The following is an 18,728-nucleotide window of genomic DNA, read 5'->3' on the forward strand; positions in this document are numbered from 1 at the left end:
GGTTCAATGTCGTACCATAGGCTGTGACAACTGGGTATGAAAAATGCTGAAGGCTCAAGACTTATTGACATCCCCTCGTACATCCTCTACCTGGCTGTCAGTAGCCTTGCTTATAGGTGAGACAATTCATTATCAAGTAACATCATTTGAAATTCTTAAATCATGCACACATAATGTCATGTCTATGCAGTGACAAAAATACAGTCCAGATGGGGTTGTAATGAACTGCACTTCAAATCATTTTCAGTTCCATCTCTTGAGTTTATTGGTGTATCAGTTCTTGCAGAGCTACGTCTCAAAATTCATGATGTCCCATGGAAAGTATGAAAGTGACACGTTTTAAACATATGTTCAGTTAAAAAGTTGAAAAGGTTTCCTTGTGTGAAGGTATGTTCTGTGTATTGATGTACTAATCATGAGTCATGATTTGCAGAATGTAATAATTACATGTAAGCCTCACCCAGTTTTCTCACCACCCCAAGCCCTCTCACATTAGGGCTTTGCTATCATGTCACAGACACCCATTGATGCCTCTCCTGTGGAAAACTCATTTTGATTTCAACCAGTGTTACAAAGGGCGAATCACCAATGCGAATCAAAACATTGATGTTTGTGCTGAGGTTGAGTATGACCCTGTGAAAAGTTCAACAGACAGCCTTTAGGCAATTTATATGGCATGCCTTTTACATTCTCAGTATTGAGAAACCTTTAGTATGCTATTTTTCTGTTCCAAGACCAAACCCTTTTATGAACAGGGTGATACAATGAAACCTGTATCATGAATGAATGCAGTGTATTTGGTTCCTATCAGATTATGTGAGTAATTATTGCCTTGTTTGACTTCAGTAAAATGACTAAAACAAATCTACAGCTTTAATTGCTCTGCTACAGTCATGTCTGATTAAGACCACAAATGATATACATCATGATGATTCATTGGTATTGCTTACCAACAACAAGAGGTCTGTCATTTCTCTACATCTAGGTGATGGCTATGTGTTTGGAATTCAGATATCCAGTGATCCAGCGAGGTTGAGGTTTTGGGATCGAGCCCACCTGTGAACGGGTGTAAAAACCTTGGCGTCAACTTTGTGTGTAGACTCTTTCAGTGTTGTCACAACCCCTAGTGTACAGTACACAACCCTGTGCACTTAAAAGAACCCACAAATCTGTTGGTATATGACCAGATGGTGGCCACATGAACATGTGCATACACCTAGTTGCGGGTACAGCAACATGCAGTAAACTTGGACAAAGAGCTGTGACTATGTGTCCCAGTCCACCCAGCTGTCAACTGGGTACCTTGTTAGGATTAGAGAGCCACAATAACCTTGGTGCGCCTAGTGGTAGAAAGAGTTGTATAGTCCCCAGGGAGTTCAGATTGAAATACAATGTGCTGTTGAGATTGACATCCAGTGATCGAGGGAAAAATACAAGCACATTGAGCATGCACTAGTGCGTGGATATGTGCGCTATATAAATATCCTATATCTATCTATATCTATATCTATATCAGACTTCTTTTTGTTCTTAAGTTGAACTTTCTGTTGTGTTGTTTCATGTGAATCTTAAATGATCTTAACAGAAATGATACAGACTCCGTGTTTGGTATTACGTAAAAATTGTAACCTTCTGAAACTAATGTAGTGGAAGACATTGACACAGTCTGATAGGCTTTGCACTTTTAACATATCTTCACTTAAAATTCTGTTTTAAGTCAAGGAAGTATAGGTCTAGTTCATGGTAAAGTTCTTCATGATTGATGAAATGTCCGAAGTTCTGACATTTGAAACCGCATTAATCTGGCATGTGGCCTCACTGTTATCTTTGTATGTGTCTACAAGATGAAAAGCTGGGCATGTTTGGGGTGACAGCTGGTGAACACATATACAGCAACTCTCACATGATGGTGACCGTAAACAGGGAAAATCAATGGTTCGTCATTGCCCTGCTATTTCAGAATACTTATGTGGTATCTACATACTGTATTGGAGTTGCCAGCTAACCTCGTCCCCGGGCTTGTGCAGTGAGCTCACTCAACCTGGGACTGCCCATGCATAGCTTCACAGTTCTCTCTCGACCTGCATAGCTGGCAGTTTTGGATTTGTATCATTGTATTTGAAGCATAATTTCCACAGTAGAGGTAAGCTGTGGTTATTCATGGATTGGTGACATCATCTTTTGTAAAGAGATTGTCTATATGTGACAGTATTTTGTTTTTGTGTTTTATGGTTGTTATTATGTTGAGATAATTTGATTCATGTTATTGAGGATACAGGTTGGTCATTCATTTGAATGTACTTGTTATTGTATACTTACATTCCGATCTGAAAACTGATCAGTCTTGTTCAGTGTTATTTACTTGTTGTCCAGCTGCTTACATATTGTAATGTTCAGTCTAATCCAGTTGTCTGATTAACTCAGGCTGTTTTCATTTTGATGTAACATTTTATGTCAACTATGGGAAGGATGATGTAGGGGAGTTCGCACTCCAATGTGAGGAGGACACTTAACTTTCAACAACCTCTATATATCTGAAGTATGCCAGCCTTCTTGAGAGTTTTACATTAACCTTGGGTAATTATGTCCGATAGTTTGAGGCTTGTGAGCATTTAAATTGCAGGCCTTGTCATTGTATTTCATTTAGTTCCTACAATTTGCCCTACACAGTTTGCTGCACATTTGAACCACAAGTATTTATTGTTAAACAATGAAAGGACAGGTATTATGACTCATTGAAAACAGCATATGGGTAAGTCCTGTTTTTCTATGTGCTTTCATCAAAGGGGACATGATGTATGCAGTAATCTAGCACATACTTAAAGTGAATGTACTGTGTGAGGCTAGTTGGAATGTTCTAATCTGTACATTATACACTCTGTTTGTTCAACAATTTCTTCAAATCGTGATATTTGGATAAAAGTGTATGTTTCACTTTGACCCCATTATTGAAAACTACCCACATTGACTTCACGAAGTCATGCATGGTAAGGACAGCTGAAAAGAAAATAGCATAGCGTAGTCTGAAAAGTAACCACCATTGTTTGTCATCATACCCACATACCACAGTTGCCCAGATTAACCAGTGGGTGTCTGGGGAAGAACACAGGCATCCAGCAACCTGTGCTTATAAGGGATGATCCGATGAATAGGGTGAATCAATCCTCATGACATCTATCACTAGACTGTCAGATACAGATTTAATTATATACAAGTTGCCATCATATGGCTGTAGTATAGTTAAGTGTTACTTTACATGCAAAAATCCAAACTAATTTAGATGAGGATGACTTTGACCATACCAACATTTTGTATAGCTCATCTTTGTGCATTTACAATTCTTGGTGCTGAGTTTTTCATCTTAGGTATTGCCGTCTGTGATTAAATGTTTATTCACTTAATAGTATTAACAGGAAGATTCTCTACAAAATTGTTGCCAGAAAGATGAGATTTGGGTCAAATAAGAATGGAATGAAAATATTGAAGTGTGTTTTATTTGAGTGGCATGTTAGAAGTTGGTGGTGTAGAGATGCCAAAACTTTATGGATGTTCCATTGTGGAAATAAAGAAGTTCATCTTCCAATAGTTTTGCCATTTCAATATTTAAATTTGTTGTTTGTGAACACTTTAATATCCAAGTGGCTACATCAGAACATAGAGATGAACATGACGAACATAACAAATGTAAATAACATAGGATGTCTCACTAGCAGTGAATACAGTGCCCAACAATTACCTGTCTGAACAGATGTGTATTGCCATTGAGCTGTGCCACATCATTTGGTTATGCATGGCTGTTCTGTTAGGTGATTGCTGAATATATGATAAAGTATACACTTTTCCTATCTACTGACAGTAAAATTGTTAATGTGACTATGGTGGTTTTCATTATCTTCTAGGTAAAGCTTGTATGCCTCTTCACTATATTTGATATGCAGTAAGCATGTTGTGTTGGAATGACATGTTGCCTTTAATTGAATATTTTGAGATTTTTTACTTCTCCATGGCCTTTTACCCTCATGTGTCCTTATAAATTTAGGAATATTTCATATTTGACACCTATTTAAGATTCAGTTATAAGGATGTCATTTTGGCCCATTTTGTGACCATTAAATTCATGTATCAATGTTTCATTCTGTATGCAGTGAGCAATTCTTTTGTTCCAAACTAAATGGTTTGACATTTTGTTGTACATTTTAATGTTTATCCTTTCATGCTGTTGACCTTTATGTTGGCCTTGACTCAAGCAGAGAGTATCCACTAAGGCTGTAATGATTCACTTGCATATTTGGTGAATCGAACCTTAGCCCTTCATGAATTCAATTCATTATTTGTGGTCACCAGAACCAAATATTAACAAATATTTACAATATTTATTTGAGGGAGTGTGTTTTACTTGAACCCTTATGCCATTTTCCAAAGTGAGATATGCAAGAATGGCCTTGCAGTAGCGCAAGTTATATTAGTTTGCCAAAACTGGATATGGTTCTGTCGACTATAACTAGTACATACCAAATTTGAGTGGCATGAGATAAATGGTTACTCTTGGGACAACTTAACATTGTTAACATGGGCGTTCCATATTTTCATCAATCACTTAACTATAATATTGTATTCGTAAATAATTATTCATATTCATTAACCAATATTCATGATACATATCACATTTGCGACACTGTCAGTGTATTCATTGCAGCCCTATTTTTGTTTTATAAATAGATAAATATATGTGTTGTAATAGTATATGAGTTTAGTAGATTGAACAGTTTTATGTGGATTTTTTCTATTCTTTGACCTAGTTGCTAAGTTTGAAGATTGTAGATGAGCTTAGTTTTATATAGTTTGTTCCACCAGTATTACAGAACATTTATGTGATTTGAAGCTTTGTAGCATTATCCAATCTTTAATTCAGTCAACAGATAATTCATCTTATTTCCTTGATGTCACACCTCAGTATTGTTGTTACTTCGGCAAAGTAGTGTGTGTTTTCTGTGCACATTGTTATTTAGCTATTTCTGTTGCTATCCATGTTTGTCTTCAGTATACTTGTTTGGTTGCCTCTTGACGTCCATCTGACTTGGTCTTCAGCAGTCTCATTCACCTTGTCTGCAAAGACAGTCATTGAGTTGCCCACTGTGTCATTGCAGATGACCAAATTTGTGAGATAAGTAGATTTGGAGACATTTCTATGCTCTTGGGAGATTGAATTTGTAGCAGCAGGATCTATTGCCATGGCATCTAACAAGGTTCCAGTCACCACAACCTCTTGCAGTAGTTTTAGCATTTCTTCATTTCTGAAAAAAAAAGACATCCACTCAGGACATGTGAACAAATTTGCCTTCCTTGGATGCTGTGAATAAAACAGCGCTACTGATATATTTTCTGTGATCAAATTCCATTTCTTTGTTGGAGATATGCTACTTCCAAGTTTACGCGTAAGTGTAACTCATAAATATTTAATTACAAGAGCTCTCATGGAGCTATTCTGCTATTCGCTTTCATTCAACTAACAGTGTTATCTCCTTGGAGATTCCAAAGATGCCAAACATGCATGTGTGTTGACTCCATGTGCTGCCCACCTTTATGCTGCTACTCTGTATCATATAAATGTTATCCAAGTGAGTACATTAACCACACTCTCTGCAGCTGGTGGATGGGTAGCCTGTTTATAAGACTTGGCTCCTGCATGTCCTTGTCCTCCATTCAGATACAATGTTGTGAGGTGCCACACTGGGGATGCAGCTTTGATCAAAATTGCCAAACTTGTGAAGTGAAGTTGAAGACTTTTTGTAAAGAACACTGGCTATAGCAGTGTCACGCCACTGTTTGCATTTACTGAGAATTGTGGGAATTTAGAAATAGGAGAAAGAGGTTATTACATGCTTTATGACAGTGTTAGGTAGATGCGCTGAAAAGTCCCTCCTCTCTTTAATGATAGAAGTTATTCAGACATGTGTCTTATCCTTCCTGAACTTTCATGAAGTTTGATGTCTATTCATTACAAACTGTGTTAGCTATTTCCAGTGCCTGATAGTTACTTACTGATTCCTCATTGACAGGTGTTGTTTCATTTGCAACAGTACTGTGACTTCATTCTGGAAGTTACCTTGTTTGCAAAAGCTTCCTGTGACAAAAAGGTATAACTCTACGAGCCAGGCACCAAGCATCTTAGATTTTTGTCTTATCATGTAGTCTGTTGTTAGCTATAATTACCGGACTAAAACCCAACAAAGATTGTTTGTCATAAAAACTCTGGTTAGGGACTGCTCATACTTTATGGCTAGTGTGATGATGATTTTTATGGAGAAGCCATTACAATGTGAATGTCAATGACACACCACTAACATTTTGATATTTTTATGTACAAAATTGCTGACTCCCACACACACACCCCTCCCCCACCCCTTACCTCCCCAGAACAAAATGGGTGACCCCCTATAAAATCATCATTGCCACCCACAAACCATAAATTTTGAATGGTTAGTTAGTCAGTAATCCAGTCCACACATGTACTATCTTGTTGGGGAAAACATCTTTACACCTTGGTTCCACTATTCAGGTGACCAAGTAACAATGCTTGTAGGCAATGTGATAACTCATTGTTTGAATCATGGACATCAAGGACATTTGTTCCTTTTATTTCAGTAGTTTGTTACAAGATATCTGCTACTGAAGCCTGAAAGATAGATGATTTGGCTAATTATATCTTAGCCACAAGCATAGCCCTGTTGTGAAGCTGGGCTCACAGACTGTCAGTTTCACAGCCATGGAGGATAGGCTATCAGGCTCTGCATGGTTACATTCCCTCAAAGGAAATTTCAAAGAGTTAGATGCTGGAAAGAAAATTGAGCGTCTTATCAGTGTCTTAAGGACCATCATCAATACTGCATATGGTTAATTGTGTCTTTGTTGCCTTTCAGGCAATGATAGTAAATCATGATCAGATGAATCTGCATCCTCCGTGGGTGGGAGCAACACATTAGCAACAGCAAATTATGTATGTTAAGTTAATATGGAATTAAGAATAATATATATGCCAAGGGGTCATGGTTTTACAGCAGCTTCACAGTAGCAGTATTGATTGATGTTCTTGACACTGGCATGCATGTCAACAATTTTGTTGTCCTAAACTTGTTTACTGAAACTTGCCTTTTCCCATGTCTTTACCTGGGGTGTTATCATGTTATGTAACAAGGTGTAGTTCACATTTGGTCCTTTCATGTTATTAGTCTAGCTAAAGCATTGGATGTAGCAGTAGAATGGTTGTACATATGTAATATCTAGTATCTTCACCAAAGTGAATTGATGTAGCCATTTCTGGAGACAATTCTTAGTGTATACAATGTCACCTGTGATCAGCTGGAAAGTTGACAGGGATGGTTGGTTCTTCCAGTCAGGAATGGTGCCTGCTTACAAAGCCAGAGAAGATACCAGCAAGACTTTCACCAAAGTGAGTTCTGGCTTGTTGTAAGGACACCATAACTGTCTGATCCTGAAGCATGAAGGTCTGTCGATCACATGGTCATAACATATGTTCACAGGAAGTGAAAATATATATTCGGTTCTAAGTAGATCCTAAGAATACAGTGTTTCTTCTTCAAATGTGGTGTAGGGATAGGCCTTGTGTTGAACTAGCACCTTTCAGTATTTTGTGATTTGCTGTTAGATTCCATGAAAAACAACATGACTTAAGCTGGATATTTAGTCAGTGCTGTTTTCCTGGGCAGTAAACCATATAATATTGCTTCAAAGGTGTAGTGGGGAAGTGATGTCAATTGTTCTCTTTCCCTGGGCATCTGCATCATTTCCCCCTTATCTCACTGTAGATATTTGTACCAGAATGTGAATAAAGTGTTATTCATTATGACTTCACAAGTCCCATGAGCTACAGACAATGTGACACCAATGTGTGCAGTGTATCAAACCTAATGGAATATGGTTGTAAACAGTGACCATACTGTTCATACATGTGTTGAGTGTTGTATTTGGCTTTTAATATTTTCTTTTCATTTTGAAATACGCAGTAATATGCTAACTTCTGAAATAATAACTGCTTCCAATATTTCATTGTTCCATTTGATTTCATGTTTTGGAAAACTGTACAGGTAGTTGCTGTGTTTTTAATGACAATAGTATTCGGTCAGTTTGAACATTTTGCATCAGAATGACACAGTTAACTGTGTCTGCAGCAGTTGCAATATCTCATTATCTCCATACATCAGCAGTTGTTGCATACTCTGAAAGGCTGCATTTCCATTTAGGTCTTTTGATCAAATGTGTGATTTTGGTGGAATTTTCCGTGGCATAGCCATATATAATGAAACAGTTGTATTTATTTGTTGGTAAATGCTTCAGTCTTCAGTGTCGTAGTTACACCAGCCTATACATAATGTAACAATAGACTATATAGTCTAGTCTAACCATACATATATTGAAGCCAGATCTTTACAATAAGAACCTCCTGTTTCTACAAGTGTAGGTTAGTGTATATCTGCAAACTTATGATTGAAACAGAATTAACACATTCTCTTGTAAGTACATGTACTTTAATTTGTTTACACTGTGTTCCTCCATCATCATCAGTAACTAACCAAGTCATCTGAAACTGGAAGCACTGTCCTTATGTATGCAGGACGGATTCATTGGTGGATTAGAGCACCTGGCTGCAGAGCAAAAGATTGGTAGTTTGATATTTAGCTCAATTTTTCTCACCTGTGCTGACTATATGTTACACAATCTAACCTCAGCAATGTATGTGTTGCAGCTTAGAGTAATGTGAAGGCTTCAGCAGCAGCTGTAAGTCTGGGGCAGGATCAGTTACCTCATCTTGTGTAATGTTGCATTTGCCAGACCTGTTCTGTTCATGTCTAAATACCACTCCTGTAATACAGAACAATAAATTGAACATGGGCACCACAGCTTGCACATATAACAATCAGAGTTTAGACACTGGAAGGACATCTCATCATGAAATCTGATGTGTCAGCTCAAGCTCCTAGTTGGTTGCAGAGTGGCATCTTGGTGGCTTGTCTGACTGGCACTTAAAACCAATCTTACTCATTTATCTTAAACAACTATTTCCTGGTAGGTAGAGCTGAGTTTGAAAATACAAGCGATAATTGTTTTTATGCGAAAAGTGCCACCTTTGTTATTTCTTTGGAAATAGATATGGGAAAAAGACATAATCCTTTGTGGATGCATTGCCAGAAAATGTAAATAGGACATGTTTAAACAGATGAAGTATTCAGACACTTACTTTAATGTGATTAGGTTATAGCTGTGATGTTCATGCTTAGAATTTTCCTTGAACACAGATATTAACCTCAGCAAACAAGGATAGATTTCCTCCAGACCTGATTTTCATATTTGAACATACATCAAACTGCAAAGCCTTTATTCTTAACACTGAGTGAAATTAAGTCCAAGGGATTCTTGTTGAAATATTTATGAAAGGAAATTGCTTCTACATAGTCCGTTATTGTGACCTTAAAGTTTACATGAAGAAAAAATCAATTAATCAAACTTATATCTGTCTTAGTTAATTTCATTCAAATATACCTTTAATATGAATATTCTTTTTAGGTCTTTGTAATAAGTGACAGTGTTCAGTGGAAGCTGTCAATACCGGCATCTGTCCAGTCCAGCAAGTTGCCAACTCCAGCATAAAATCTCAGTCCCATCTGTACCTTTATCATTAGGTCTAAAATCTGGCACATTGTCTAAACTGGATTATTCCTTAAGTCCCAATGAGTACCGGTTCAGACAGCTGAACCACTGTACGTAAATACTGCAGTGAGCCACAGTACCTGATATTTCAAGTGTAATCTACCAAGAGCTTTGTGATGTCTGTGCTGCAGTGTGCCCAGTGTGCTGATAGTAATTCACATACATTTGGTTGAGAGCCATCCATGAAAGTGTAGGATATCATGACTGCTCTGGCTTGCTTTATGAATTATGACCATTCAGGCTTGGAGATTAGAGTGTGCTGGTTTTGTTAATGACATTACCATTGACCTTAGTTTGATGAGGTAAGTTTGGGAAATACAAGGTCACTCTCAGTATGGGCACCAAGAAACCATGTTAGAAGTTTAGTACAGATTCTTCATGATTTGGGTTTTGAAGGTAGTTTACTTGGTAAAAACGCAATGTTGCCTTATCTTGATTTTGGCAGAAATAGTTGAGGTGACCATACAGCAACACTGAGTAGCGTTTGCCATTAGTTTTCTCTTAATCAGATATGTCAAGAAGTTCCTCCAAAACAGCGAAACAAATATTACTGTAGCATATTTGATTCATGAAATGATGCTTGTTCTGTTATAAAAATGGCAGCACACCATCATCAACTAAGTGTTATGATTTGAGTAGGGCTTAACATTGCATTGAACTATCTATGGATTGCAATTGTTTAGTCTCCAGTAGCAATTATTCATGGTAGAAATGAAGGACTATCAATAGCAGTTTAATTCTTTTGACAAAATACAGGAAGTACCAGATCTCTTAAACCAGAATGGTGACTAACATGGCATGTGACCGGGCATTCATCTTGTTTTTACTTTATGTATACCATACATTCATTTGGGAAATGACTTCCAATGAGACAATTCAAGAAGAAAACCATTACAGTTATAAAATGCAAGAGATGTGAACAATGTTAAAAATATGCAGTAGTATTGCAATAGTTGATCGCTATAGACTATCACTATTGCATTGTTTCCCCTTCAATAGTCACCTCTAAAATTTAGTGAAATAATGTAGTGTGTGATGACGCCAGCCCAGCAGTGTAATTTCCTCCTCAAGCAGCAGGACACAGATCAGTGCTGAAACATCAATCAAAACTCTGCATGAAGTTCCAGCCAATTTACAAGTGATCCAGCAGTCATTGTCTACACCAGTGTTTTTGTCCTTGGGTCATTCCTAAAATGAGATCAAGTTGAAATGAATGTAAAATCATGTGTGAAAAGCTAAGGTTCTCCTTAATGGACCTATAGAATACATGCACACTAAAATTACCCTCAGGCTTTGTTGTTTTAATATACCTTTTTCTTGAGTTGACTTTTGGTGTAATGTAGTATTCATGTACTGTGTTTCATTTGTATGTGGCTTTTGACAGACACACTAAATTACCAAGATTTTAAGCTTCTATAATCTTTCCCACAAAATCTTTCCTGATCATTACTGAACATTTCCCCTGATGATGGGATCTGTAATGATCCCGAAAGTCATGTGGGAAAGAATAAAGAAGCTTGAGTCAATAAAGTATCTTGGTCATGTATAATAACTTCTAAATGTCGCTAAAAGACTTCACACTAAATTAGTTCAGATTTGTTCATTGTCAGTAAAGGGAACTTTTCGTTTGTATTCATGAAGTTAGTGACAACAGATAAGAACAATATAAGAAAATGTACCTTTCTTACTTCATGGTACATAGTGAGTGCTAATACTGAATACTGGCAGGAATATCATTCTCTACCTTTCAGATGTGTAACCTAGCTGGGCTACTAATGGTATTTATGGAACAGTGTTTTTCACACGAGTGATCAAGACTTCTGTGTGTCACCTATGTAGGAGATAGATTTTAGAATTCCCTTCATTTATAGGGTAGGCCTTTAGACATGTTTCCAATAGTTTTTAGTAAGAGGTGGCTTCATGTAGATGTCATTTGGAGGGGATTTGAACACTAAGTTCATTTTCTTAGTTGTTATTTTGCTTATGTAATGTGACATGCTATGAGTTTGATATTGGGAAAACATGAGTGTGTGGTATACTGACACCTTGACCACTAGGACTTTTACACAGTCTAGTCTATGACCTTCTTGACCACTTGTGTGTTGTATGTAAGATTTGTTTAGTCCACTGAATTTGTCCAGTGTTTATCATTAATGTGTAATGTTTCAATTTCAGATGGCCTCAGCAAATGACTCCAAGTGGCAGAAAGATGCAGCTGACCAGAACTTTGATTATATGTTTAAATTGTTAATCATCGGCAACAGTTCTGTTGGGAAAACCTCATTCCTCTTCCGATATGCAGATGACTCCTTCACATCTGCTTTTGTGAGCACGGTCGGAATTGACTTCAAAGTCAAGACAGTATTCAGACAAGACAAGAGGGTCAAATTACAAATATGGGTAAGTGTTAGAATGTCTTATGTTGTTGTATCATGTTCTGAGTGTTACATCTTGTCCATAATCCTCGTAACTCATGAATGTTCATTTCTTCTACACATGGCATCATAGCCCTAAAAATGGGTTTTAATTCTCCAAGATTAGCCAGAGTATTGGATAACAGAATGGCTGGAAGTTGCAGACAGTGCTGTGATTGGACTTGGAACATCCTTAAAGTGTTTCTGCTGAAAGAACAGTAACTTTAGCCTGAAAATAGAATAATGAGGAACTGGCTTGGAGTAGTGGCTCTGATGACAACATATAGCCTCTGATTGAATGACTATTGTTTCTCTTCATGTCATAAAATTGTATGAAGTAAGATGAATGATCTTGGCAAACCAAAAATGTTTTTTTCATTATCATGTTCTAAATTATCAATACAAAACTCAAGTATTATTACAAACTATTTTTATAAGTACTTTCACAATCATCCTCTTCTGTGTCACATATTTGCAGTGGTTGTAATGAACCAAGCTTTGTTTATGTGAATATGTATGATGACATTAATAACCAATTCTGAAGGTCTTCCTTAATGCCTAGATCATACAATTCCCACCTTGTCATTGAGTTTGTCAGCAGTGAAATTTGAAATCTTTCCAGCATTTGATCTAGTCAAGTGTGAATTTATGTGGGTGTCTGTAGGAGGATATGGCTGTCTTAAAAGCTGCCAGTAGTGACTGGTTACCAGAATCAAGGGCAACAAATTGGAAAAGGAAGATCCATATTTACAGAATCCATCATTATACTTTAATGTGGTACCTAAATGATCTGAAATCAACAGGCTGGAAGGAAAGGACTGCCTAAAAGTAGATGTGTGTATTTCTCACCTACTTTGTCAGATATTGGCTATTGTCACTGACGTTTCTGTGGCTACATATCACTAAGTTATTTGACACAGTCTCTGTAACCTTACCAGGGCGTGTCATGACTTTAATTCAGTATTGATTCATCTCAGCAGATAGGACTTGTATCTGCGTAATTCTCCCACACACAGTAAACGTGGTTAGTAGCATCTGGCCTTGTCTCTGGGAAATACAGGCCGGTACATGTTTATTGTAATCATGATGTACTTCATTCCAATTCTAGCACAGGAAAAAAGAGAATGAGTGGAATTATTTCTGGATCCAGTATTCTGAAGATAGTTCGAGATGAAAGAAATGTCTTAGGAAGATTACGTTAGTGACGAATAGATCCAGTGGTTGTTATAGGGAAGAATAGATCTCCACTATCCAAAAAAAATGGGGACTATGATTCTGGTCATACATACTTGTTAGGGGTTTAAATTCATAATGAGACATGTATGCTAGGCTATTATTTTTCTTTAATTTATATATATTCAATAAATTCTGCAAAACAACCATGTCATCTTCAAACCTACTGGTACATTCAAAGGGCATTGTCTTATTTTGAGTTCAAAATTAAAAATTCTCTTTGTGTAAGACACCATACTGGAGAATTACCCAGTTCAATATTCTGAACTATTGTTTAATGTGGACTAGATCATACTTTTGACTGTAGGTGAGGGTGTGGTTTAGAATGCTACATGTGTTAACTGGATGATGACTTGCTTATTTTATTTTAGGGTTTAGTCTCAGGGTTGTCTGAGATGTCCCCCAAATCAATGATAAGCTCATTAAATCAATGTAATATTCATAACTGTGGTTGAACGCATTGATGTCATAGGTGTAATATGAGACACACTCATGAAAACTACTACTACTAAATAGTTCTACTAAACTATTTAATAGAAGAAAAATAGTATATGGACAAAAATGATTAACTCGGTATATTTCATTTTGGATGTGTCTGGAATATTATGTGGGTGGAGAGACATGTTTTTCTTCGAATAGATGTATGCAGCAATAGTTAAATAAGACGTCAAATATTGATTTCTGCTCACCATCAACCCTTATAGCCCCAAGGTACACAAGAAGATTAAACTAAGAGAAATTATCTCTGTTAAATCAGATTAGTTTTAATGCAGCCAAATCCTACTTCTTCAGAGACATTGATTTCAACAAGTGGGATGGGCAGCCATTGGCTTTGTGGCTGTTTGAAGGTGTGTGATAACTTTTGTTTTATTCTTTTGAACAAGGAACATTGTTGTTAAACTATTTGTCATGACAAGCCATTACCAGTTTCATCATTGATTACAAAGTGAAGTTGAGTTAGTGTAAAGGCAGCTAATAAACCCTAGCTGGCAACTGTCAGCCTTTTGCCATATTGGTCACAGCATGCATAGTCATTCATTTGGGATAATTTCCAGGCATGTATTAGTAACATTTTCAAAGTATTCCATGTCGGTAATTCTCCTGTCTAGAATGAGATGATTAAGTGACTTACTACTGGCTACATTACAACAACGGTGCTCAGTAACACTAATTAGCGCCATAATTAAGTTGGCATGGCAACATGGCCACCTTTGTCATTTACACTTAAATGATGAAATCAATGTAGTTTTTTTCTTGCCCAGTGTTGTAGCCCTGTGTATGAAGGACTGGACTATGTATATTAAAAGTTGTAAGTAGATAATTGGATAACTGAAACCAAGATCACTTACCATCAAATACAATTAAGACAGTTAAGTGCCAGTTTGTCAATAACTGTCATGTTGACCTTAGTGTACGTCACTGAACCAGGGTCAGAACTATAGGTCTTTGTCCACAAGGAGCTCCAGCGAAAGCAATACCTTGTTAGCATAGCCTGTTATGTTTTGTTTGATGTGCATTTGTTAGCCCAGGATCGTAATGATTAGTATTCGGCTAGTGTCATCTTGCATGTTTTATTGTCTTATTGTAGATTTTCCCATAATTACATTTAGAAATTAGGCACCTCACATTGTATTCTAATCCAAAAGACCCTAAATTTTTGTTCTGTTCCATTTTTTTCTGATATTTAGTTTTGAAAACAACATACTTGTTAGGACAGAAAATCTGTCTTAGACTTTTTCTTCAATGCTGATTCCTGAGCAAACACAATCTCTTCATGTAAACTGAAGCTAAGTTATTCACATTAAAAATACTTTTGACTTACCATTCTGAGGCAAACTTAAGGACAATTGCATGCATTAATAAACAAAAGGCCAACTTTTGAAAGACAGGTAGTGATATAAAATATGATAATCAAGTGATAAATCATCCAAACTTGATATGGCAGTGGAGGGAGCTGTGTATTGATTTGGTCTGCCTGTTTGTGAATCGAGAGGAGAGGCACAGCAATGTCTGCCTAACAAGAAACACCACCCATCACTCTACTCCATGACAACCTGGTTGTTGCTGCTGCTGCTGCTGCTGCTGCTGCTGCAGGGAAGCAGATCTTGATCATGACAGGGAAATGTAATTAGTAAGCACTTGCTTTGTAACAGGGTGTGACATAGGACTCGCATTGCAAAACGTTTTATTGAACATGCTGCTGAACATTTCTTGTAAGGAAAGTTGCATGTTTATGACTTTCAGGGAATTTTCAAATGTAACTGCTGCAGCTGTCTTAGGGCAAAAATTGTTTTCCTTCATAATTGTATTTTTCAGTACAATTGTGAAATTCCAGGGATTTGGGCCTGATCATTCAAGGAAAGAAAATATTCCAGATATACTCTAAATGTGTCATGAATGGAGATTTAAATAGAGATTATCAGCAAACACTGGCTCTAATTATTGGTATTAGGTGGTATATTTAGCTGTATATTTAAGGGACATTTTAATTCTAAAGATAGTTCTCTTTCTCAAGTCATCAAAACCCAGTTTTGAGCTGTTACCATGATCTTTGAGCACATACCAAGTGTAAAATCAAATGTGACAAGAGAGTGGTGGTTCTTTTATATTTGTCTGGTCATGGTATAATACCTGTTATTAGTTGCTCTTCAGTATGAGATGAAGTATTGATCAGTCTTCACAGAACTGACAGGATCAAAGATGAGGAAGCCATATTTAAAGTGAAAGAAAGGGCTCTTTCAGAACTCCGGCTTCAGTTGTCACTTTTGCATTATGCACATTTTTGATGAATGGAGGAAGGTTCCTAGAAAGCAATGTGGATATTTTAGTATACATTTGGTGGCAGACCAAAGAATCTTTCAATAAATAGTTAATCCTTGAAGTCTTTCAACAGCACATGGTGATTACTTGATCTTGATGAAGGAAACCTCATTTGAAATGTTTATTTTCCTTAGAAAATAATTACTGACATGTATCTTTTCGTAGTCGAGCCACAATACCAGACTGCTCCAACCAGTCAGACATCCTCATGTTTGCATCAAAATAATGGCAATCACAGTACTATAAACAAATCTCCAGCTATGCAGTTGCTTTCCTTGTCTCAGAATATCAAACAAATTATTGTTCATTGCATGATAACTTTTTGTTCATAGCTCCTGATATGTCACGTCTGTTTATATATTCTGTGGAATTGATCATTGGTGGATAGTGTTGTCATTATGGGTCATATCTGTTCAAACAACAGAGCTGTGTGAGTGTCATGGCATCATAGGAAATACTGTTCTTATCCCCCTGGCATATAATGAGGTGAGATATACTCGACACCTCGTCTGTCTGTCTGTCTGTCTGTCCGTCCGTCCGTCATTTTGTTTCCAGTGCAAAACTTAGAAACCATTCAATATTTTTAGACAGAAATTAGTAGATATAATAAAGTGAACCAATGTTTGTGCCTTTTGCTATTTACAGACTTTTGGCATTTTTGTTTATTTTAATTTTGTGTGGAAATGTTTTGGTGTTAGTCAAATGGGAGGGGTGGGCCTTGTTTCCGGGGCATAACTCAAAAAAGGTTCAATATCTATCTGCCAAACTTGGCAGATATATCAATCACAACCTAAAGTGGAGTCTTTTGCTATTTACAGGTTTTGTGATTAATTATTTTCTCGGTTTTCAAGGAAATGTTTCTGACTTAGTCTCAAAAGGGAAGGTGTGTTTCGTTTCCGGAGCACGACTCGAAAGCTTTTTAATATCTTTCTGCAAAGCGCATATGTGAGCTAGACCCAAAAGTGGTGCCTCTTGCTATTTACTAATTTTGGGCATTATTTTCAGATTACATCGTCTGTCTAGAGGACTCAGACATAGAAACATTATTTTCTCTTCAGCAGTTAGTTCACACCAAGACAATGTAATTTTAAATAATGTCAGCTGATCGACTCAGTCAATGTAGAGAACAGTGGGTTTATGTTCAAGGTGACTAAGTACACATGATGGTTTTGCTAATGAAGTCTCTGATCTACTATGCTGCTGAGTTCACTAAACAAGTACACATGCATGAGGTTTCAACTGGGTCTTGTACTGTCCGAGAGTTCAGTACAGCGTTTCACTAAGTGTCCTCAAGATGAAGTGGGTCCCCAGGGATGGGAATACAATTGTGAATGCCATGTATTGATGTGAGTGGAAGTACAGTGTCGGCCAGGCATTCATTGGGGATTAGACAGCGTGGTAGATTAAAGTGCTTGTGTCATTGAGACAAGGAGGAGAAATCAAAGAATGTCCATGTCCATTTTTTATATCAACTGGTTGATATGTTTTGTTGAAAATGTGTAACAGTTCAAAGAGAGTTATATATGGTGCTCCTCATTATGACTTTACAATACATTTTAACCTTTTCTGGATATAGGACCACAGGCAAACTGGAGCGCAAATGCATTTTCGCAGCGTAGAGAATATGACCAGTTTTCTTGTATGCCAGCAAAGCGAGCAGAGGTTGGCAACACACTTACCTCGCTTCGGTTCAAAAAATGATTTTCATGTAAAAATATAATATCGACACCATCAAAGGTACACTTCCATTTACTCACTATCACTATGTTGTGCTCTCAGATTTCCAACCCCAAATTTAACAATCTCTCATGTGAAATATGTTTTATTCTACATTTTAAGCGCAACTCGTGGTACATCAGACCGTTCCTCGCCTCCATTACCCCTGCCATCTACCGTTTCAACGCAGTGAAGGAACTGGTTATTATTCTGTATAGAGCACATAAAGAGTTACATCCCCTGTTTCAAACGCCCTTTTGCCAGAAGTGTTTTTATTGTAGAATAAATGTTACAAAAAATCTGACAGTAAGACAACAGTTAAGACAAATAAACTCCAATAGGTTCAATTATGCAATATGGTATTTCTGCTTATTCTTGTTCCTTTACTCCGTTGGCAGGGGTAATGGAGGTGAAGAACGATCTGAATACATCGAGTGGCGCTTACATTGTTGAATAAAACATATTTCATCTGAGTAATTATGAAATATGGGGTTGGAAATCTGAGGGTACAACCCAGTGAGGAAATGTAAGTGTACCTTTGATGGTAGCAATATTTCATTTTGATATGCAAAATATTTTTTTGAACCGAAGCGAGGTAAGTACATTGCCAACCTTTGCTCACTTCGCTCACATACAAGAAGACTGGTCATATTCTCTACGCTGCGCAAATCCATTTGCACTACAGTTTGCCTGTGACAGGACATTGCCAGTGCTAAGCAAAGACATTGTCATCCACCATTGTGCCAAGTTGGAAATATCCAGCTGAATTTTAGCTGAGCTGTGTGTGAATCAATAAAGATTAGCACGCTTTATGACAGT

The 18,728-nt window shown here is 37.1% G+C and overlaps 1 protein-coding gene across 9 annotated transcripts in view; it reads left to right on the forward strand.

Moving 5' to 3' along the window:
* LOC137290411 (ras-related protein Rab-3) overlaps positions 1-18,728 on the forward strand; it is a 60,065-nt gene that overhangs the window by 27,798 nt on the left and 13,539 nt on the right. For 7 of the 9 annotated variants that reach the window (XM_067821328.1, XM_067821325.1, XM_067821326.1 and 4 more), the window contains one exon: positions 11,902-12,126. In XM_067821328.1, the coding sequence (XP_067677429.1) occupies positions 11,902-12,126 (225 nt within the window). Of the gene's footprint in view, positions 1-1,967; positions 2,144-11,901; positions 12,127-18,728 lie in introns of those variants that run through there. The other 2 variants (XM_067821329.1, XM_067821333.1) reach the window with 2 other exon arrangements.

The sequence above is a fragment of the Haliotis asinina genome, chromosome 7 (assembly GCF_037392515.1).
Source record: "Haliotis asinina isolate JCU_RB_2024 chromosome 7, JCU_Hal_asi_v2, whole genome shotgun sequence".
Classification (NCBI taxonomy): domain Eukaryota; kingdom Metazoa; phylum Mollusca; class Gastropoda; order Lepetellida; family Haliotidae; genus Haliotis; species Haliotis asinina.